The 24,435-nt window shown below is 42.7% G+C and overlaps 1 protein-coding gene across 1 annotated transcript in view; it reads right to left on the reverse strand.

The window, feature by feature from the left end:
* EFHC2 (EF-hand domain containing 2) overlaps positions 1–24,435 on the reverse strand; it is a 198,046-nt gene that overhangs the window by 158,811 nt on the left and 14,800 nt on the right. Inside the window, exon 2 of the mRNA XM_007081628.3 lies at positions 13,710–13,898. Within this exon, the coding sequence (XP_007081690.2) occupies positions 13,710–13,898 (189 nt within the window). The remainder of the gene's footprint in view (positions 1–13,709; positions 13,899–24,435) is intronic.

Below are 24,435 nucleotides of genomic sequence, written 5' to 3' on the forward strand. Positions count from 1 at the left end.
CCTTTGGAGTGCTTTCCTGAGACTGGCTGAAGATTAATGGAGTCCTGATGTAAAGCCTGGGATTTAAATTGCAATGTGTTGTAATCCCATTGTGTTACGATTATACATATCGATGTCTTTTCTGCAATGATCCTAACAGAATTCAGATAATCTGAAAATTGCATACACCCACTGAAAAATTTTCATTTGACATTTGGGGTATTGGCTGAAAGGTAGAATATCTGGCACATTTTCCAGTTATTTTTGCAAATGGAATTGTATTTTATTTTTATAGACTCTAATTAGAGGTTTTAACATTCCCAAGTGGCCTTGGGCAAAACTTCCAGCATCTGTGTTCACGTGTTGCTCTTTGCTAATCATATGAGATTCTAATGTGTTCAATCGCTCCTTGATAGCCCTGTAGGAAAATCCAAACTCTTTGCTGGCGTTGGGCGAGAAGGAAAAGGCAGCCACCCCAGGCCTTGGCGTCCTCCTGTTGAACATGAACACGTTCCGAGAACACCGGCCTCAGACAAGACCGCTTGTGATCCATTATGATGGATCGAGACAAAAATAAAGTCCGCTCCATAATCATGTCTGAACTCTGAACACAGACAGAACGTGAAAACTGTCCAAACTACAAAATGCCAAACATTCTCCTCTCCTAGATCACAGGAGTCCCTATGAATGAAGTGCATGAAGATACACAATCGTAAAAGTACTCTGCCTCCGGACAGAGCCCAATCCAGAGCAAGACCCCACCTCCTTAAGCCCTCCCCCAAATTAGCTAACACAAACCCAGATCCTACAGTAAATCTTTTCTAACACCTGCTTGCTTAGACATCCCTCGATAACTCAGGGTATGGGTCTTCTCTCACCGCAGTGAGTAATAAGCCAACTTGTTCAATTAAAAATGCCATCTAGGGGCGCCTGGGTGGCTCCCATTCTGTGTCTCCCTCTCTCCCTGCCCCTCCCCTGCTTGCTCACACACACACACACACACACACACACACACACACACACACTCGCTCGGTCTCGCTCTCAAAAATAAACATTAAAAAAAAAAAACCTACAATCAAGAGACAGTATCAAGATGGCGGAGTAAGAAGATGCTGAGCTCACCTCTTCCCCCAGACACACCAAAACCCACAACTACACACAGAAGAACGCTGAGAACGAACTGAGGCCTAGCAGAATGGATCATACACAACAAAAGACAAAAAGACAAAAAAGCACTTTGAGAAAGGTAGGAGGGGCAGAGATGTAGGTCAGTCGGGATTCGGGATCCGGGATCCGGGATCCCGCCCCCCCCCCCCCCCCCAGCGCAGCAACCCATAAGCAGGAGTGTTCTCACAACCATAGAGGCCTGCCGCTAGGGAACAAAGAGTCCAAGCCCCTCATCAGGCTCCATAGCCCAGGGGACCCGAGCTGGGAAGATGAGCCCCCATATCTGGCCTTGAAAACCAGTGGGGCTTACGCGCAGGAAGGCCCGAATGGCAGGAGTAAACAGAGACCCTGCTCTTAAAGTGAGTCTCAGTGTATAGGGAGTAGTTTGAACAGTGCCCGGGTAACCTATGAAGATCCACTAAGTGCAGGGTGTGTCCCGGGGCGGGGGCAGGGATCTGTTGGAACGTTCCCTGGGAACACAAGCACTGACAAGCACCATTTTTTTTTTTTTTTAACTTCCCTTCTACCTAGCAGGCGAGGCACTGGCAGGTGCCTTTTTTTTTTTTTTTTAACCTCCATCTACTGTGCTAGCATCACATTCGACCGCAGACTCACCCTATCCGACTCGCCTGCCCTAGCTGGGAGCCCAACCCAAGTGGCTCCCCACCCTGTCACCCTGGTTGGATGCACTCGGCCAACACCAATGTTCCTCCCAACCTGTTCCCTGTCCCACCACACCCAGCAGGTACAGGTGGCAGGCTGTGGAACCTTGGCGGGGGGGGGGGGGGGGGGGGGCCTGCCCCACCCACCTATTCCAGCTGTCCCAGCTGGACCTCATAGCCAGCCCCATGGCCCAGCAAGTCCCCAACAGTCACAACCCAGCCACAGCAAGAGGGTGCACAAAGCACACAGATACACCGCCAAACAGAATCAACAGCAGATTAGAGATTGCAGAAGAAGGGATCAGCAATTTGGAAGGCAGAGTAGTAGAAACCACCCAGTCATGGGCGCCTGGGTGGCTCAGTGGGTTAAGCCTCTAGATTTCGGCTCGGGTCATGATCTCACGTTCGGGAGTCTGAGCCCCACATCAGGATCCGTGCAGGCAGTGTGGAACCTGCTTGGTATTCTCTCTCTCTCTCTCTCTCTCTCTCTCTCTCTCCACCCCTCTCCAGCTTGCTCTTTCTATCTCAAAGTGAATAAATAAATTTTTAAAAATCACCCGATCAGAACAGCACATTAATTAATTACCTTCAATGAGGACAGTTTAAAAGATCTCTGGGACGACATCAAGTGTGCTAACATTCGCATTATAGGGGTCTCAGAAGGAGAAAAGAGAAAGAAAGGGACGAAAACCCTATCTGAAGAAATAATGGCTGCAAATTTCCCTAACCCGGCAAAGAAAGTAGATATCCAAGTCCAGAAAGCACAGAGTCCTAAAGAAGATGAACCCAAAGAGATCCACATCAAGACACATTATAATCAATGTGCAAATAAAGTTCAAGTGAGAACCTTTTTTTTTTATTTTATTTTTTAACATTTATCTATTTTTGAGAGAGAGAGAGACAGAGCACAAGCTAGGGAGGGGCGGAGAGAGACAGGGAGACACAGAATCCGAAGCAGGCTCCAGGCTCCGAGCTGTCGGCACAGAGCCCGACGTGGGGCCCGAACTCACGGACGGCGAGACAATGACCTGAGCCGGAGTCAGATGCCCAACCGACCGAGCCACCCAGGTGCCCCAATAAAGTGAGAATCTTAAAAACACGAGAGGAAACAAGTTACGCACAACGGAACCCCCATAAGACTATCAACTGATTTTTCAGAAGAAACTGTACAGGGAAGAAGGGAGTGGCATGATATATTCAAATTGCTGAGAGGAAAATATTTACAATTAAGAATACTCTACTCAGGGGCGCCTGGGTGGCTCAGTCGGTTAAGCGTCCGACTTCGGCTCAGGTCACGATCTCGCAGTCCGTGAGTTCGAGCCCCGCGTCGGGCTCTGGGCTGATGGCTCAGAGCCTGGAGCCTGCTTCTGATTCTGTGTCTCCCTCTCTCTCTGCCCCTCCCCCGTCCATGCTCTGTCTCTCTCTGTCTCAAAAATAAATAAAATGTTAAAAAAAAAAATTAAGAATACTCTACTCAGCAAGGTTATCACTTAGACTTGAAGGAGATGAGGAGTTTCCTGGACAAGAAAAAGCTAAAGGAATTTATCAACACCAAACCAGTCTTACAAGAAACGTTAAAGGAACTTCTTTAAATAGAAAGTATATGGGGCGCCTGGGTGGCTCAGTCGGTTAAGCGTCCGACTTCAGCTCAGGTCACGATCTCATGGTCTGTGAGTTCGAGCCCTGCGTCAGGCTCTGGGCTGACGGCTCAGAGCCTGGAGCCTGCTTCTGATTCTGTGTCTCCCTCTCTCTCTGCCCCTCCCCCGTTCATGCTCTGTCTCAAAAATAAATAAACGTTAAAAAAAATTAAAAACAAAAAAGTATAGGGCCATAACTAGAAATAAGAAAATTATGAAAGAACAAAATAGCACTGGTTAAGGTAAACATATAAATATAGCAGATCGACCAACTACATAGCTAGTATGAAGGTTAAAAGACAAAAGTAGTAAAATCATCTAAACCTACAATAATTAGTCAAGCGAGTCACAAAACAATAGAATATAAAATATGATATCAGAAGTACAAAACATGGTGGGGGGGGGGGACAAAAATACAGTGACTTTGGAAGATGCTTAAACTTATTCACCATCAACTTACAATAGACGGTTACAGGGGTGTCTGAATGGCTCAGTCGGCTGGGCATCCGACTTCGGCTCAGGTTAGGATCTCACAGTTTTTGAGTTCAAGCCCCACATCGGGCTCTGTGCCGACAGCTCAGAGCCTGGAGCCAGCTTCAGATTCTGTCTCCTTCTCTCTCTGCCCCTCCCCCACTCATGCTCTGGCTCCCTCTCTCTCAAAAATAAATAAAAACATTTAAAAATTAAAAAAAATAATAAAATAGACCGTTATATACATTTTATATATGAACCTCATGGTAACCACAAACGAAATACCTATAATAGACACGCAAAAAATAAAGAGAAAGGAATTCAAACATAACAGTAAGGAAAGTCACCAAACCACAAGGGAAGAGAGTAAAAGAAGAAGAAAGTAATGGACGAGAGTCATTTCTCTTTCTCTCTCTAGAGTCTATCTCTCTCTCTAGAATAAAAAATTTTAAAAAAGTAAAGGGATGGAAAAAGATATTCCATGCAAATAAAGAAAGCTGGGGTAACAATACTTACATCAGGCAAAATATTTTTTTAAATTTTATATATTTATTTTGAGAGAGAGACAGAGAGTGGGGGGGGGGAGGAGCAGAGAGAGAGAGAGAGAGAATCCCAAGCAGGCTCTGTACTCTCAGCGCACAGCAGGATGTGAGGCTCGAATTCAGGAACCGTGAGTTCCTGAACTGAGTTGAAACCAAGAGTCGGATGCTTAACCGACTGAGCCACCCAGGTGCCCCCAAAGTAGACTTTGAAACAATGATTAACAGAAGGCAAAGAAAGTAGAAGGAGACAAAGTTAGTAGAAAGAAGGAAATAATAAAGATCAGAGCTGAAAAAAATGAAATAGAGACTAAAAAGAACAACAGAAAAGATGAATGAAACTATGAGCTGATTTGTTGAAAAAATAAACAGAATTGATAAACCTTTAGCCAGACTCATCAAGAAAAAAAGAAAGAGGGGATAAATAAAAGAAATAAAAGAGAAATATACCACAGAAATACAAAAAATCATAAGAGACTATTACAAACAATTGTATGCCAACAAATGGGACAAGCTAGAAGAAACAGATAAATTCCTAAAACATACAATCTTCTAAGACTGAAACAGGAAGTAATAGAAAATCTGAACAGACCCATCACTAGTAATGAAATTAAATAAGAAACAAAACAAAACAAAAAAAAAACCTCCCACAAACAAAAGTCCAGGACCACATGGCCTCACAGGTTAATTCTACCAAACATTTAAAGAAGAATTAATACCTAATATCCTTCTCAAACTATTGCAAAAAAATGAAAGGAGAAACCCTCCCCAACTCATTCCGTGAGACTGACATTCCCCTGACACCAAAACCAAAGACACCCCAGGAAAAGAAAATTACAGGCCAGAATCCCTGATAAACGTAAATGCAAAACTTTGACAAAACATCAGCAAACCAAATTCAACAATACATAAAAGGATCATACACTAAGCTCAAGTGGGATTTAGTCCAGGGATGTAAGGATGATTCAATATCCACAAATCAATCAACATAATACGCCACATTATCGGCTACATATGACAAACCCATAGGTAACATCGTAGTCAATGGTAAAATGCTGAAAGCTTTTCCTCTACGATCAGTAGCAGCACAAGCATGCTCACTCCCCCCTCCTCTCTGCAACACATTTTTGGAAATCCTAGCCGGAGCAATGGGGCAAGAAAAAGAAATAAAGGGCATCCAAGTTGGAAAGGAAGAATTACAACTGCTATTTACAGATCACAGGATGCTTTACACAGAAAACTCTACAGACTTCACCAAAAACAAACTATTAGAATAAGTCCAGTAAAGGTGCAAGATACAAAATCAGCAGACGGAAATCTGTTGCATTCTACGCCCTAATAATGAACTGTCAGAAAGAGAAATGAAGGAAATGATCCCACTTATAATCGCATCCAAAAAAAAAAAAAAAAAAAAAAAAAAATGCCTGCAATGACATGGGTGGAGCCAGAGAGTACATTGTTAAGAAGTCAGTCAGATAAAGACAAATAACGCATGATTTCACTCATATGTGGAATTTAAGAAACGGAACAAATGAGCAAAGGAGAAAAGAGGGAGAGACAGAGTTTACTCTTAACTATAGGGAACAAACTGATGGTTAGCAGCGGGGAGGTGGGTGGGGGATGGGTGAAACACATGAAGGTGATTAAGAGCACACTCGTTGTGATGAGCACTGAGTAATGTATAGAATTGAGTCACTATATTGTACACCTGAAACGAATATGACACTATGTGTTACTATACTGGAATTGAAATTAAAAACTTAATTGAAAAACTGAAAAAAATACTTAGGAATAAATTTAACTTAGGAGGTAAACTCTGAAAACTAGGACCCTGATGAAAGAAAATCAAGATGACACAAATAAATGGAAAGACATACCATGGTCATGGATTGGAAGAAGTAACATTGTTAAAATGTCCATACCACCCAAAGCAATCTACAGATTCAATACAATCCCTTTCAAAATGCCAATGGTGCATTTTTCACAAAACTAGAATAATCCTAAAATACATATGGAACCACACAAGATCCTGAATAGCCAAAGCAGTCTTTAGAAAGAATAACAAAGCTGGAGGTATCATGCTCCATGATTTCAAACTATTCTACAAAGCTGTAGTAATCAAAACACAGTTAAGGTACGGGCACAAAAACAGACACATAAATCAGTGGAATAGAGTCCAAAAACAAACCCACGTGACTAAGACCCACGCTTATAGTCAATTAATATTCAACAAAGGAGGCAAGAATATCCAATGGGAAACAGATGATCTCTTCCACAAATGGTGGTGGGAAAGCTGGACAACTACATGCAAAAAAAAAAAAAAAAAGAAAGAAAGAAAGAAAGAAACTGAACCAGTTTCTTATACCATTTACGAAAATAAACTCAAGGTTGATTAAAGACTTAAATGCAAGACCAGAAACCATAAACTCCTAGAAGAAAACACAGGCAATAAGCTCTTAGACATCAGTCTGGGTTTCCTCACGCAAAGGCCACAAAAGCAAAACTAAACAACAGAACCACATAAAAGTAAAAAGCTTTTGCACAGTGAGGGAAACCATCAACAAAACAAAAAGGCACCCTACTGAATGGGAGAAGGTATTTGCAAATAATATAACTGATAAGGGGTTAGCATCCAAAGTATATGAAAGACTCACATAACTCAGTATCAAAAAAACAATCCAACGAAAAAATGGGCAGCGGACATGAACAGACTTCTCCAAAGAAGACATGTAGATGACCAACAGACAGATGCAAAGAACTTCACATAACCAATCATCAGGGAAATGCAAATCACAACCACAATGAGATATCACTTTACACCTGTCAGAATGGCTATTACCAAAAAGACCAGAAATAACAAGGGTTGGTGAGCATGTGGAGAAAAGGGAACCCTCATGCACTGTTGGTGGGAATGCGAAATGGTGCCACTATGAAAATCAGTGTGGAGGGGTCTCACAAAATTAAAAATTGGAGCTACCATATGATCCAGCAATTCCACTTCTGCGTATTAATCTGAAGAAAACACTAATTTGAGAAGATATACACACCCTTATGTTCACTGCACTGCGGCATTATTTACAACAGTCAAGATATGGAAGCAACATAAGTGTCTACCAATGGATGAATGGATAAAGAAGTGGTGTGTGTGTGTGTGTGTGTGTGTGTGTGTCTGTGTGTGTGTGTCTGTCTGTCTCTGTGTGTCTATGTGTGTGTCTATGTGTGTGTCTATGTGTGTGTCTATGTGTGTGTCTATGTGTGTGTCTATGTGTGTATGTGTGTATATGTGTGTATGTGTGTGTATATATGTATGTATATATACACATACGTATGTGTATATATGTGTATGTATATATACACATATGTGTATATATATGTGTATATGTGTGTATATGTATGTGTATGTGTGTGTATATGTGCGTGTGTATATGTGTGTGTGTATATGTGCGTGTGTATATGTCCATGTGTATATATATGTGTATATATATATGTGTGTGTGTGTGTGTGTGTGTATATATATATATATATGATGGAATATTTATTATTCAACCATAAAAGAGAATGAGATCTTACCATTTGCAACAACATGGATGGACCAAAAGGCATTATGCTAAGTGAAATAAGTCAGAGAAAGGCAAATACTGTAGGGCTTCATTTCTATGTGGAATCTAAAAAATAAAACGAATGAACAAACAATACAAAACAGAAATAGACTCATAGATACAAAGAATAATATGGTGGTTACCAGAGGGGAGGGGGTGGGTAGAGGGATGGGCAAAATACAGAAGGAGATTAAAATACAGAAATACAGTTATAAAATAAATAAGACACCGGGATGTAATCTACAGCATAGTTAAGAATATCGTAACAACTCTGTATGGTGACAGATGGTAGCTAGATTTACCACGGTGATCACTTCCTAATATATATAATTGGTGAATCGCTATGTTGTAAACCTGAAACCAACAAATCATAGGTCAACTACACGTCAATAAAAAAGTAAATATTTTTAAACCTTTAAAAAAAAAATCAAGGCGCTACAGAGATCGTGTTTTAAATATTTATTTTTATATTGTTCAAAGTGTAAAGATTCACACGGTACCACATACTCAGCGTACCACAAACCCCATGTCCATGAATGCAAAGCTATTAAAATTCTAATTCTGTGGCCCGTACTTCTGATTATAATGATTATGTTTACAAGAGCTGGAAAAAATGAAATAATATTTTGAAATGCATGCATCCCCATAGGATCAACCTTTATCCTGCCACTTACTATAATAGAGTCATTTGCAAAATAGCGAACCAATTAGGCTAACTAGGAGCCACTGCCAAAGGAAAAGAAATGACGGCATAATTGTAGAGTTGAGACAAATGGCACTTAACACCCAGACAAAAGTCCTAAAAACATTCAGTCATTGGAGTATTTCTAACTAGTCTGACTTTTTATAAAAGCAACTAAGGGCCGATCATATACAAGAACAACGGCAACACATCGTCAACTACTAAATGCTAAACTTCAATTAGTAACGTAGGCACCTGGTGCCATTAGAAAGAACCCCAGGCCAGGAGATCCAGGATGTGGGCTCAGTTCTAGGATGAACAAGCAGAAGCTGCCTTGAGTCACAGACGACATGTCACACACTAAGCCTAAAAAGTCTTGAGCACGGACCGCCGGAGGTTAAAGGGCTTTAGAAATGAGTCAGTCAGGGGCGCCTGGGTGGCTCACTTGGTTGAGGGTCTGACTCTTGATTTCAGCTCAGGTCATGATCTCACAGTCTGTGAGCTGCAGCCCTGCATCGGGCTCTGTGCTGATTGTGTAGAGCCTGCTTGGGAGTCTGTCTGTCTCTCTCTCTCTCTCTCTCTCTCTCTCTCTCTCTGCCCCTTCCCTGCTTGCTCTGTCTCAAAATAAATAAACTTTTTAAAAAAATTAAAAAAAAAAGTAATCAGCCAACCCAGGCTCTCATTCCAGTCAAGGTAACGGAGACTCAGAGGTGAGGTGACGAAGCCACGGTCACACAGGTAGTTAGTTCCAGTGCCTCCAACACACGGTCTCAGAACCCTGGTCCCTGCCTGCTTCTTACAAATGACTCCTCATCTATAGGGAGCAATCATCCACGTCTGCTTCTTCCTCGCGGAGGTGCTGGGATAACAACTGGCACTAATTGGCGTGGGTGAATATGTGCTTGCTTGAATTTAAACAAATTCAGTGAAATAGCTAGTCTTTGGGGGGGGGGGCGGGGAGGCACGGGCGCGGTATCACACAAAACCGTTCTGGCCATTTGCATAAATCCCGCCAACGAACGCCAGGGGGTTCTGGCAAGTAGGACTGTGTTTCTCAGTGGCAGCCCGACTGGCGTGTTAGGAAGACCATTCTCGTCCCCAGCCTGGGGCTGCCCTCCCCATACAGCAGGATGTAAAATACACAGCTGGCCCCCAGCTACTTAAAAGCAGCAGCACCTCTGGACCACGGACTGCCCAAGGGCAAGGCGATTTAAAACATCCAAAGGAATGCAAGAATTCCATGAGAAACCAAACATCAGAATGCCGAAATGTTAAAGAAAGATGGAATCGGTATTACAGCATGGCGGTTACTGAGCCGGTCTTTATATAAAATACTGCTATTTTGTTCATCGTGAATGTGGGCGTTAATTCTGCTTCCTCAAGACGGTCCATTAAAATATTATCTCTCTTGATTCCTGAGGTCTGGGGTGCTCTTTGAATTCTGCACCCGAGGCAAGGGCCCCCCTTGCCTCGACAACCCAAAACATCTCCACACATTTGCAGAGGCCTCCCTGGGTTGAGAACATCTGACAAAAGAAGTCCAGAAAGAGGCAGCCCGGGCCTGAAACCGCGCCTCCATGGTGCCAGCAGGGTGTTAGGCTCCTTTAATACCTGCTGTGCTCACAAGATGGCTGAAGAATTATGTCCTAGTTCCACACAGGAAAACAAAGGTAGGACACAGAGCAGGAAAAACAGATCCACTGGGCCTCTTTTAATTAGAAAAATAACTTTCCCAGGAGCCCTCCCCAATAAATCTTCATCCCATCCATCGCTGGCCAGAAGCGAGTCGCCCAGCCAGCCCTGGCTTCAAGAAGCCTGGGGCAGCTGAACACTCTACAGTGGCCACATCTCCAGCCAGGAGAAAACTGGTGCTCCCTCCGTAAGAATGAAGGGGAGAGTGGGGCGCCTGGGTGGCTCAGTCAGTTAACCGGTTAACCGTCCGACTTCAGCTCAGGTCATGATCTCCCCGTTCCCAAGTTTGAGGCCTGCGTCATGCTCTGTGCTGACAGCTCGGAGCCCGCAGCACAGATAAAACCCAGAATGTTGTCTTAGGCTGGGCTCTGCAGAAGCAGGGCCTGAAACAGGAGTTAGGCCCATGTGATTTATTATGGGCACACTCTTAGGAGACACGTCTGAAGAGTGAGAGGAGCACCCAAGGGAAGGGAAATGAGCCAAGCAAGAGTGTAATCTCACGTAAAGTTTAGCCTTGGCCTGACGCACAAGGGGGCAGGGGCCTAAATCCACACTACGGACTTGTCCGGCCTCGAAGAGGCTCGCTTTTGTCTTGTTTTTGAGCATCTGTTTGTTTTTTGGGAGCGCGCAGTGGGGCGGGGCAGAGAGAGGGGGGGACAGAGGATCTGAAGCGGGCTCCGCACCGACAGCAGAGAGCCTGACGTGGGGCCCGAATGCACACAGCTGTTGAGATCATGACCTGAGCGTGTGCTGTTGAGATCATGACCTGAGCCAAAGTCGGATGCTCAACCGACTGATCCCCCTAGGCGCCCCGAAGCAGCTCATCTTTTTGCCCTTGACGAATCATCAGTCATCTGTTGCCTCCTCTTGTGGTGAAGGGGCCAGCGCAACCGTCCAGGTTTCTCCGGGTACTGATGCCAATGCTCCTCGGCCAAGAGCAACACGCAACACGTGGATCTGGGCGGGTGGGTGCCAGGGGCATCTATTACAAATATGAGATATCGAGGGGCGCCTGGGTGGCTCAGTCGGTGAGGCGTCTGACTCTTGACTTCGGCTCAGGTCACGATGTCACTGTTCGTGAGTCTGAGCCCCCATCGGGCTCTGTGCTGACAGCGTGGAGCCTGCTTGGGGGTTCTCTCTCTCTCCCTTTCTCTCTATCCCTCCCCAGCTCGCACCGTCCCTGTCTCCCTTGAAAGAAATACACTTAAAAAAAACATTAGATTTCAATACACTTTCCAAAGAACTGCCTTGATTTCTACTTTCTGCGGTTTGAGAATGTAACCCTAGATAAACTGCAATGATTAAAAGCTAGGAGAAAAACTGGCGACGACTGAAAAATGTCTCATTTTTAAGAAAAATGATTAACAGGTGTTGACTTGTTTTGTTGGACCACGAATGTGGAAAGCGCTTTATAATTTGCTCTGGGTATTAACCAGGAGCCAGTGTGTAGTTCACAATCTCATCAGAGCACGTAAATATTTCATAGTCTTCGTGTCTCATTTAAAGCTCAATGAATATTTAATTGAAGTTGACCAACAAAATAACTGAAAGAATTATGTTGCATTTAGTTAGGCTAAAATGAGCAAGCTCTTCATTTTCTCAAGTAGTTTGAAGCTAAAATTATTCCAACTTCATGAAATATTCTACATAATTTTATAAGTAATTAAAGGGCTGCAAAATAGGTTTGAAAGGCACATGTTAAATATTGAGAAAAACATGAAATAAAATGAATTCTCTACTTTCAGTGCAAGAGAACAGTTTAATATATTGCCACCTACAACATTACTTATTCTGTAGTGGATTAAGCTACTGTCAATACCCTCTTTTTGACACAAGAAGTAAAAAAAGGAAATTTTTCTTTGTCCCTCGCAAATGAAATATTCCAGAATGATGATGTGCAAACACCTAGGAGATCGATAATAACAGGGAACCATGCATGATCCATCCTGGGAAGCTAGCCCAGAAATTGCTTCTGAACTCTGCGTCCTGCACTGGGCCAGGGACGGAAAATAATTTTTTAAAACATTTAAAGAGAGAGAGAGAAAGAGAGAAATAATGGTTCATGTTCAAAGCAGAGATGGTTTCCCCGGAAAGAAGCCTCCCCTGCAGTCTGTTAGATCTCCGTTAAGTGTCAGAACTGGGCTTCAAAAAAAAAAAAAAAAAAAATATGTGCTCTAATTGATCAACTCTAACACAGATGACACAGAATATGTCACTTTTTACCAAATTTGAAGACATTTTAATTGGAATCAAAGAACTGCCAACTAATCCATGCTAAGGCTGCTAAAAAACCACCCGGTAAATTAAGCATATTAAGGTCTGAATTCTTTATCTAGTCCTGAATTATTTTTTAATTACAGGACCCTAAATAATCTAATAACAGGTCCCTTTTTGGAGAACAGAACAGGAGGCCATGACACAGGGTTGTGTGATAAACACAACATATCCATTCCGCTGCCTTATGGGAAATAACTGGTCACCTTGTGTTCCCCACCCCCCACCGCCGCTGCCCCTTGATCCTCGTCCCTTTTAAGATATTCAAATGGATTGCCTCGATCAGTGATCAATACGCCATTATGTGTGTGTGTGTTATGTGCACAAACATACACATTAAAAAGTTCAGATTCTTATCTAATAAGGGCACCTTTTTCCTTCACTTCTAGAATTCTTGCCATGTCCCCCTTTGGTTCTCAGGGAGGGGGAACCATAATTAATATGCAGAAAAGAGAAGACATCTTTCTGTGGCTATTTGATGGCACATTTCAAATCAAACAAAATGACTTAGTTACTGGCAACTCACTAAGCCAAAGTGACACTCTGACCAGACTCTTAAGTGGCCACAGAGGGACAGAGAGGAGAGGACAGGAAAGCTGATAAGCATTAGGCAAGAAAGGTGAACATTGTTCACCGGCAACCAGTGTGCCTGGTCAGAAAGAGAAGCAGGGATAACTTTTGTTTGTTTAGGGTACTTTTATCCTTTATTTTAAAGTTTACTTATTTTGAGAGAGGGAAAGAGACGGAAGGAGGGAGAGAATCCCAAGCAGGCAGATGTGCGACTCGAACTCACGGAGCAAGAGATCATGACCTGAGCAGAAACCAAGAGCCGGACGCTTAACGACCAGGCCCCCCAGGCGCCCCAAGGGTACTTTTGTTCTTGAATGTGTCCTTTCAAAAGAACTAGCCTTAACATTTACATTAAGGACTCCCATTTTCTCAGTACCTATTATTTCGTACGTGTTAACCGGTTAAGGTTGCGTGGCTCCCAATGTCAGGTGACTCACCTGCTTATCAAAAGCTATCCAGGATGGCGCGGTGCTTCCCACTCCTTTAGGAAAGTGACTGTATTTAGGCTTCATCTTTTGCCCAGGAAGCAGTTCTCCACCTATTCCAGGTTTATCTTCACTCACCAGCATCCTAACATTGTTGCAAAAGCCCCAATGTTGAGATTTGTGGAACTTCTCCTTTTCCACCTGTGAACGCAAAGGACAACATAAAATGGCTGACGTTACTCTTTACGTCTTGTCTTGTTTTCTTGTTTTTGTTTTTTTTATTTTTGACCCGGGGGGGGGAGGAGGGGGAGGGGCAGAGAGAGAGAGAGAGAGAGAGAGAGAGAGAAAGGGAGGGAGAGAGAGAATCTTAAGGGGGCTCTTCACCCAGTGTGGAGCCCGACGTGGGGCTCGATCCCACGACTGTGAGATCATGACCTGAGCTGAAATCAAGAGTCGTACGCACAACCGACTGAGCCATCCGGGTGTCCCGTGTCTTAGCTGTTTTAAAAGGTAAACCACATCTCCCGTAGCTTACTTTGCCCATTACAAAATGCATATTCGAGTGGCAAAAAAAAAATTCTGATCAATCCTTACCCAGAAAGTTGTGTCACATTTTCAGTTCATCTTAGCAAATTCGAAACTTTGAAAAGCAAGAGGAATAAATCCAATGCTCCATGCTGTTTAAAACAGTTAAAAATAACTGACTGCAAGTGAACATTTAGAACATTAGTTTGCTAATTGGTCTATTCCACTTATTTGCTAAGAATGCAAACAGGGAAGAAAAAAAGTCTTCCACTTCAGAGTAAAAATGCAATGGTTTTCCCACAGAAGTTATTTTCACCAACGCAGAAAATAAAAGTGTTTCCTCATTAAAACAAACATAAGTGGAAATTCTTCAGAGCTGCCACTGTCATCCTAATTTTAAAACCTCGCTGTCCTTTTCCCTCACTGCCCTCCCGTCTTTTCTGGCGACCTGGGCAGAGAGAGAAAGGCCTGGACGATACTACCAAGGGTTGGCAAAGATGGGGGCCAACATCAACTCGCATGCACCTGCTAGTAAGAAAGTAAAGGAGATAATCCCTCTGGGGAGAGGTCCAGCAATACCTAGGAATGTGAAAAGGCTATATGCCCTCTGGCCTAAGAAATCCATTCCCAAATATCCTTTGCCCCTGTGCACAAGGAGCTAAATATAAATAATAAATGAATATACATAACAAATGAATGTAAACAGAGGCGCCTGGGTGGCTCAGTTGGTTAAGCGCCTGACTCTTAATATCAGCTCAGAGTGTGATCCCGTGGTCGTGGGATTGAGCCCCATCAGCGTGAAGCCTGCTTGGGATTCTCTCTCTCCCTCTCACTCTGCCCCTCCCCAACTCGTGCGTGTGCGCTCTCTCGCTCGCTCTCAAAATATTTTACAAAATAAACAAATGTAAGTATTTATTGTAGCAGATAGCGTATCATATAACGAACATCCATCCACAGCCCTGAATTTAAAGAAAAATTTCAGATCACAATGAAGCCCTCTCTCACACTCCTGCCTCCCTGTCCAGAGGTAACCATTATCCCGAATTTGCTGCTTGAGCTTTAACATTTTGCCAGGATTGTATACAGCCAGGGCAACGGCTGTTTGCAAAAAGCATGATGCGTTGGTGAACAGAAGAAGATATCTGCAAATCTCCTACCTGATGAGGGGTTAATGTCCAAAAATATACGAAGAACTCATACAACTCAAGAGCGTAAAGACAAATGATACAGTGGGAAAAAATGGGCAGAGGATCTGAACAGGTATTTGTTTTTTAACATTTCAATTTTTTGAGAAAGCACGAGCACGCACACACAGGCATGGGGGAAGGACAGAGAGGAGAGGGCTGTCATCACAGAGCCTAAAATGTGGGGCTCGAATTCACTAACCGGGGGATCACGACCTGAGCCGAAGTCAGACACTTGACCGACTGAGCTACCCAGGCGCTCCTGAACAGGTATCATCCTAAAGGAGACACACAGATCGCCAACAGACCCAAGAAGGGTCTATAATCTCACGTACATGTAGAATCTTAAAAAAAAAAAAAAAAAACACCACAAGGTCATAGATACAGAGAACAGATTGGTGGATGCCGGGGGGGGGGGGGGGGGGCGGGGGGCGGGTAGTGACAGGTGCCAAAAGGTAGAAACATGCAGTGACAAAAGTCCTAGGATGTAATATACAACATGGTGACTACAGTTAATATTGTACTGTACATCTAAAAGTTGCTAAGAGTGTAAATCTTTTTCTTTTTAATGTTCACTCAGTTTTGAGAGAGAGAGAGAGAGAGAGAGCGAGCGAACACGAGCGGTGGAGGGGGAAAGGGAGGAGGAGACACAGAATCCAAAGCGGGCTCCAGGCTCTGAGCTGTCAACAAGACCCCGATGTGGGGCTCGAACCCACGAACCCTGAGATCATGACCTGAGCTGAGGTCGGACACTCAACCAACTGAGCCACCCAGGCGCCACCCCAGGCAAATGTCTTAGTGAATGACGAAGTGAGGACTATACTATCCTCAGATCCAGGGCTCCCTGGTATCTCTACTCCTCGGGTCCCACCCTGCTTATAAGGCCCCTACTGGAAAGCCGGCAGCCAGGCTCAGACTGCCCTTGATGCTTTACATCAAATTAATAGCCGATCCCCCAACCCCACTTCCTGGTTGCTAAAGGTGGGAAGATCAATTTTATCACATGCTCGGATTGACTGCTGGATAATCAATAAGCTGCCAGGGCCCCTGTAGAAACCATAAAGCTAAGCCAAACTGAGAAGCAGGCTCTAGCGTCACGAGTTGTTCATCCATCTATAATCTTTCCTTCAGGGCTCCAGGACATCAGAGGCTCGCTGTTTCTTTTTAGGCTGCCCGGCAAAGCCCAGATGCTTCACAAGCCCGCGACAAAGGCAGGAAGAATGAGGTGCTTGGAAAGGACCTGACCGTTCAGTAGGGCCACCACATGAGCTAGACCAAGCCCATCTTTGCAGATATGAATACCATTCCTGTAGCCATAACAGCTAACGTGCCTAGCACTGCTTTAAGTACTTTATTTCTTCTTTATTTAAGAGACAGACGGAGAGCAAGCGAGCAGGGGATGGCAGAGAGAGAGAGAATCTTAAGCAGACTCGACACTCAGCACGGAGCGCAACACGGGGCTCGATCTCATGACCTCGGATCATGACCTGAGCCAAAAATCAAGAGTCGAGACGCTCAACCCACTGAGCCACCCTTGTTTTAAGGCGTGCCCCTGTTTTAAGTACTTTAAAAGCATTAAATCCTTTTAATTCTCAGAGTGAATCTCTGAGTATGCTTTATCGTTACTATTTGATAGATGGGGATCCTCAGACACAGGGAGTTTAGGTCATTTGCCCAAGGTCACTCACTAGTGTAAGGGGTTAACCCAGGATGCACGCTCACTGCCTGAGCCTTTAAACGCTGGGCCTTGCATGTGTCGTGCGTCTTAGAGAAAAGCAAAGGACTTCCCTTGTTTCCATCATCAAGGCTGAATGAATACCTTTACTTCTGACAAATATAACAAGGCAAGTGACCACCATGACCGGAAACAGATGGGATAAGGAGACCGAAAACTTAATAGCTGATATTACTACCTTTTCCTTACAAGCAGGACAGGTGTGAGAGAGTGCTATAGAATGCCTTTCCCAGTCATCAGTGGTTACGGGAAATTTGAGGACTGAGAGAGCCAGCTCATATTTTATATATATATATATATATACATATATATATATATATACACACACACACACACGTACATGTACATATATACATATACACACATATACATTTTATATATATATACGTATATACATGTACATTTTATATATATATATATATACACATATATATGTATATATTTTAATGTTTATTTCTGAGAGAGAGAGAGAGAGAGACAGACAGAACATGAGCAGGGTTAGGGGAGAGAGAGAGGGAGACACAGAACCCGAAGCAGGCTCCAGGCTCTGTGTGTCAGCACAGAGCCCGATGTGGGGCCGGAACCCATGAACCATGAGATCATGACCTGAGCCAAAGTGGGAAGCTTAACCGACGAAGCCACCCAGGCGTCCCAGATTTAATATAGTTTTTAAATGTTTATTTTTGAGACAGAGAGCGAGACAGGCAGACTGTGAGTGGGGGAGGGGCAGAGAGAGAGGGAAACACAGAATCCGAAGCAGGCTCCAGGCTCCGAGCTGTCGGCACAGAGCCCGATGCGGGGCTCGAACTCACGAACCTTGAGATCATGACCTGAGCCGAAGAAGGACACTTTACCGACTGAGCCACCCGGGCGCCCCAGTACTTAATACTTTGATGTACATTAACAACAACCTACTTTTCTGTGTTTTTGAGGTTAATGGAACGTATGATCTAGAATTACTAAAACTATCATTCTTAGATATTCCTGCTTCATCAGGTTTGAGACTGGTCGGCTTCTGCTCCACGAATAGATGTTTTTTTCTCCCTTCATGTCATATTTATTTTAAGAATTCATTTTCTCTTTTCTTGTTTTCTGTACTTTTATAGAGAAAAAAAAAGTCATTCAGTAGATGCTGTGAACCTCCCAGAGAAAATAACAACAAAATTGCCTCAGGTATAGTGGGATCTTAGAGCTCAGGAAAATAAGAGCATGAAAGCTACCATTACTTATTAATAAAGCTAAATCACTCAAAGAAACCCCAAATGTAAAAACAAAAAAGCCAAGTCAAGGAAACTTCAAACATTTTTTAAGCTAATTTTCCTCTCTTTCCAAACCTAACTTGGAAAATTGTTGTGCTCATGACTCTTAGCCATCAGCTCAATATAATAATAAGATTGGTGTTACATATGTAACATTAGCATGTGTGTGTGTGTGTGTGTGTTTATTCTGAGAGGGAGAGAGAGAGAGCGAGCACAAGCAGGGGAGTGGCAGAGAGAGAGAGAGAAAGAAAATCCTAAGCAGGCTCTATGCTGTCACTGCAGAGCCCAACACGGGGCTCAATCCCACAAATCTGAGCCAAAAATCAAGAGTTGGACGCTCAACAGACTGAGCCACCCAAGCATCCTGGTTTTACATATTTAATAATGTATTTAAATCAGTAGGGTGGAAAATAAAATTTAAGTAAGATCTAAAGAGATGCACAGCCCCTTCCTCAAAAAACTTTGATATTTTTTTCTCTAAATAATTAAACCCCAAGCACCAATCAGTAAAAAGAATTCTAATGACTTCCCCAAAAGTCAGGTAAAACTGTCAGCTTATTGTAGTTGATTAGTACATCCATTCCCAAATTGCTTCTCCCTTGCTGGTCTCCTTTTGGAAGCCAGAAAAGGCAAAACACTCCACTTGTTTCCTCAGCCTCCTTTTCAGAAGTCTGTTCTGGGAGTCTGGAAAAGGCTTTTTTTTCCACTTGAGCCAAGGGACAAATGCAAGTGACGCTGCTCCTAGCTCACCTTTTCTTGCCTTGAGATGCGTATGTGATGGCTGGAGCTACAGCAGCCCCATTGAGATCATGAGGAGAAAGGTGGGGAGGATCCCAGAGATGCTGGCTCAAAGTGGACCCTTTAAATGAATGCCAGCAGCCACCTACCTCCAGACTGCCTGCTTGGTGAAAAAAATAAATCCCTGCTTGTTCTAAGCCTCTATGGGTCAAGTATTCCATTATTCGCAGTAGAAAGCATTACAAACTAATACATTTAGTTTCCGAAAGTTGTGCTTGAATGTTTTTTTTTTTAAACAGAATAAGATTATTAAGTGATCCAACCAGTAATTTTCTTTATACATTGACAAAAAACAAAAAAAAAACAAAAAAAAAACCTCTTCTGAAACTTTGAGCACAAAAAATAGAAGGAAAATTTATCACCTTTGCTGACTTAAGGGATCTATTGGGGATTAATTCTAGAATTTATGAAGAGGGGCACCTGGTTCCACTGATGAGACTAGAAGAATAGAAAAGCTAAAAGCAGCTGTGAGTGGTATACACACGGGCAATGTATCTGGAGATGGAAACCAGGAGCTCATGACCTGGCCCAGTACCTTCTTTAAGGATATTATGGAAGAAAGTATACCTCAAGGGTAAAATCAGGGAGTTGTTCATGGATGGAGGTTCACGAGTGTGAGAGCCTGTGTGTGCGTGCGTTCTCACGTGCGCGTGTATGTGCGCTGGGGGTAGGGAGGCTGAAGTGAGCTCTTCCTAACTGCCAAGTTCAGCACTCCTGTAGTAACACACCATCTAGAATGGCATCCTAGGCAAGCTGAGGGTCAAAGAAGATGGCACCAAAAAAAAAAAAAAAAAAATCAAAGAACCTGCAACACAGCACAAGAGTCACATCTGACTTCCCACTCCCTCCCCAACAATCTGACAATAGTATTTAAAAATGGGAAAGGTATAGAGACCTGAACAGAAGTGAGGTTTCTATGCTTCATTCCACGTAAGTCACACATATATACTATGAAATCCAGAACAACCACTAGGGAAACTATGCTAAGAGATACGCTTGGGGTGCTCGGGTGGCTCAGACGGTTAAATATCAGACTCTTTGATTTCGGCTCAGATCACGATCTTACGGTTCCGGAGTTTGAGCCCTGCATCAGGCTCTCTGCTGTCAGCACAGAGCCCGCCTTGGATCCTCTGTCCTCCTCTCTCTCGGTCCTTCCCCCGTGCTCTCTCTCTCTCTTTCTCTCTCAGACACAAAAATAAACATTAAAAAAATATTTTAGGGGGCGCCTGGGTGGCTCAGTCGGTTAAGCGGCTGACTTCGGCCCAGGTCATGATCTCGTGGTCTGTGAGTTTGAGCCCCGCGTCGGGCTCTGTGCTGACAGCTCAGAGCCTGGAGCCTGTTTCAGATTCTGTGTCTCCCTCTCTCTGACCCTCCCCCGTTCATGCTTTGTCTCTGTCTCAAAAATAAATAAACGCTAAAAAAAAAAAAAAAAAAAAAAAAAAAAAAAAAAAAATTAAAAAAACGAGATACACTCAACACAGTGCCTTGACAATTCTACACATCACGTAACTGTCACCACAGTTAAGCGTGGTCACCATGTCATTACAATATTACTGGCTGAGTTCCCTATGCTGTACTTTTCATCCCTGTGACTTATTTATTTTACAAATGGAAGTTTGTACCTCTCAGTCACTATACTGTATACCAGAAACTAATATAACATTGCATGTCAACTATACTTCCATAATAAAAAATTTTTGGAAGCTATATATCCAAAAATACTATAAATAAATCAAGATGGAATCCTAAAAAAAAAAAAAAAAAAAAAAGTATCAGTATCCCATTGGAAAGAAGAGAGACAAAGGAAAGAAACAGAAATAATATATCAGACATAAGCATTAACACATCAATAATCAGCTTAAGTGTAAATGATCTAAATACAGTAATCAAAAGAGATTTGCAGGGTGCATTTATAAAGCATCATCAACTACTTGCTATTCACAGGAAACTGATTTCAAATTCAAGGACGTAAGTCAGCTGAAAGTAAAGAATATGAAAAAAAGACACGCCAGGCAAATACCAATTGTAAGACAGCAAAAGCGGCTATATCAATATCTGATACGCTAGACTGCGGGGCAAAGAGAATTACTAGAGAGAATAGAGACATTTACAAGGATAAAAGAATCGATCCACCAGAAAGATACAACAAACTGAGATGTGTGTGCACCAAACAACAGCGCCTCAAAATAGGTGAAGCAAAACTGATACAGTTAAGAGGAGAAGCGGACCGCAACCAACACATATGACCAACGACAGCAGGATACATACTCTTCTCAAGTGCGCCTGGAACATTCACCAACACAGACCGTATCCCGGACCATAAGAGCAGCTTTGGCAAATTTAAGAGTTAAAATCATAACCGCTGTATTCTCTGATGATAATGGAATCAAACTGGAAATCGATAACAGAAAGACAACAGGAAAAAAAATCTCCAAATATTTGAAAATTCAACAACACTTTTAAATAGTATATGGGTCAAAGAGGGAATCTCAAAAGAAAGTTTAGAAAACACATGGAACTGAAAGAAAATGAAAATACAACATATCAAAATATGTGGGATGCAGCTAAAACAGCGTTGAGGAAATTTAGCACTAAATACTGGTATTAGGAATTAGGAAAGGTCTTGGGCTCCTGGGTGGCTCAATGGGTTAAGCGTCCAACTTCAGGTCAGTTCGTGATCTCATGCTTTGTGGGTTCGAGCCCTGCGTCAAGCTCTGCACTGATGGCTCGGAGCCTGGAGCCTGCTTGGGATTCTGTGTCTCCCCCTCTCTCTGCCCCTCCCCTGTTCACGCTCTCTCTCAAAAATAAGCATTAAAAAAAAAAGAAGAAAGAAAAAGAAATGAAGAAAGATGTCAAATCAATACCCTACGTTCCTACTTCGAGAAACTAGAAAAAGAAGAGTAAAATAAAAGCAAGCACAAAGAAGGAAATAATAAAGATTAGAGCAGAAATCAGGGAAGCTGATAAAAATAGGAAAATAGAGAAACATCCATCAAATACAAAATTTGTTCTTCAAAAAATACTTATTAGTGGGGTGCCTGGGTGGCTCAGTCGGTGAAGCATCTGACTCTGGCTCGGGTCATGATCTCAAGGTTCGTGGGTTCGGGCCCCATGTCGGGCTCTGTGCTGACAGCTCAGAGTCTGGAGCCTGTCTTCAGATTCTGTGTCTCCCCCCCCCCCCTCTCTCTCTGTCCCTCCCATGCGTGTGCACGTGCACTTGCTCTCTCTCAAAAATAAATTAAAAAAATTTTAAAACAAAAAAATAAAAAATACATATTAGTAAAGCTAATCTCTAGCAAGACTGAAACATTTTTAAAAAGAGTTAAGATACAAATCACCAATATAAGAAATGAAATAGGGGTTATCTTCACAGATGCCATGGCCATTAAAAAGATAATGAGGGAACACTCTGACCAACTTTATGCACATAAATTCAACAACTTGAAAAAACGGAACCAGGGCACCTGGGTGGCTCGGTCAGTTGAGTGTCCGACTCTTGATTTCAGCTCAGGTCACGGTCCCAGGATTGTGGGATGGAGCCCCGCGTGGGGCTCCATGGTGAGCAAAGAGCCTGCTTAGGATTCATTCATTCATTTATTCATTCATTCTCTCTCTCTCTCTCTCTCTCTCTCTCTCCCCCTCTGCCCCTTTCCCCAGCTTGTGCTTTCTCTGAAATAAAAAAAAAATAAAATAGGGGTACCTGGGTGGCTCAGTCGGTTGAGCGTCTGACTTCGGCTCAGGTCATGATCTCACAGTCCGTGAGTTCGAGCCCTGCGACAGGCTCTGTGCTGACAGCTCGGAGCCTGGAGCCTGCTTCACATTCTGTGTCTCCCTCTCTCTCTGCCCCTCCCCCACTCACACTCTGTCTCTCACAAATAAACATTAAAAAAAATTTTTTTTAATAAAATAAATGGAACCAATTTCTCAAAACCATAAACTACCAAATACAGTCAAGATGAAATAATCTGAATAGTAACCTCTAAAGAGCCTGAATTTACAGGGTACCTGGGTGGCTCAGTCAGCTGAGTGTCCTTCAGCTCAGGTCATGATCTCAGGGCTTGTGAGTTCGAGCCCCACACTGGGCTCTGTGCTATCAACACGGAGCCCACTTCACTTCCTGTCTGCCTCTCCCTCTGCCCCTCCCCAGCTCCTGCTTTCTGTCTCAAAAATAAATAAAAAATCAAAAAAAATTAAAACATGCAAATAAAATTTTAAAATAAATTACTAAAGAGCCTGAATTTATAACTAATAGCCAAAACACAATAATAAATAACTAAAGCCAAAAAGCAACCCCTATGCCCCGCTGGCTTTACTGGAGAATATTTAAACAAAAATTAGCACCAATTTTGTACACTGTCTTCCTGAAAATAAAGAGGAGGGAAGTCTCCCCAATTCATTTTATTAAGTCAGTATTATCTTGATACCCAAACCGGAGAAACAGTTCAAAAAAAAAGAAAACTACAGACCAAAATCTCTCATGAACATAAATGAAAAAATCTGCCACAAAGAAAAAAAAAAAAAAAAAAAGCAAATGGAGCCTGGCACTGTATAAAAGGAATTATACACTATGACCATGGGATATGTGTTATGCAAGGCTGGCTAACATTTGAAAAAAAAAAAAAATCAATGTAATCTACCATATCAACAAATAGAAAAGAAAACTCAAATGTTAGTATCAGTTAATACAGGTTAAACACATTCGATAAAATCCAATACCCGGTTCATGATAAAGACCCCCCAAAAGTTAAGAATACAGGGGAATGATTTGATAAAGGGCATCCACAAAAAACCTATAGCTAACATCATACTTCATAGTGAAAGACTAAATGTTCTCCCAAGATCAAGAACAAAGGAAAATGGGTGATGGGTATTGAGGAAGGCACTTGTTGGGATGAGCACTGGGTGTTATATATGTAAGTCACGGATCATGGGAATCTACTCCCGAAGCCAAGAGCATGCGGTCTACACTGTATGTTAGCTAACTTGACAATAAATTATATAAAAAAATAATAAAGTCAAATTTTAAATTAAAAATTTTTTTAAAGAACAAAAAGCAAGAATGTCTGCTCTCATACTCTGATTCAACACATTATTAGAAGTTCTACCCACCATGAAAGGCAAAAAAAAAAGTAATAATGAAGGGATACTAGATGGGAAAGGAAGAAAAGGAATTGTCCCTATTTGTAGGTGACAAGATTGTTTATGTAAAAAACAATTCATGGAATTTACAAAAAAAG

Source organism: Panthera tigris, chromosome X (genome assembly GCF_018350195.1).
Source record: "Panthera tigris isolate Pti1 chromosome X, P.tigris_Pti1_mat1.1, whole genome shotgun sequence".
NCBI classification, from domain to species: domain Eukaryota; kingdom Metazoa; phylum Chordata; class Mammalia; order Carnivora; family Felidae; genus Panthera; species Panthera tigris.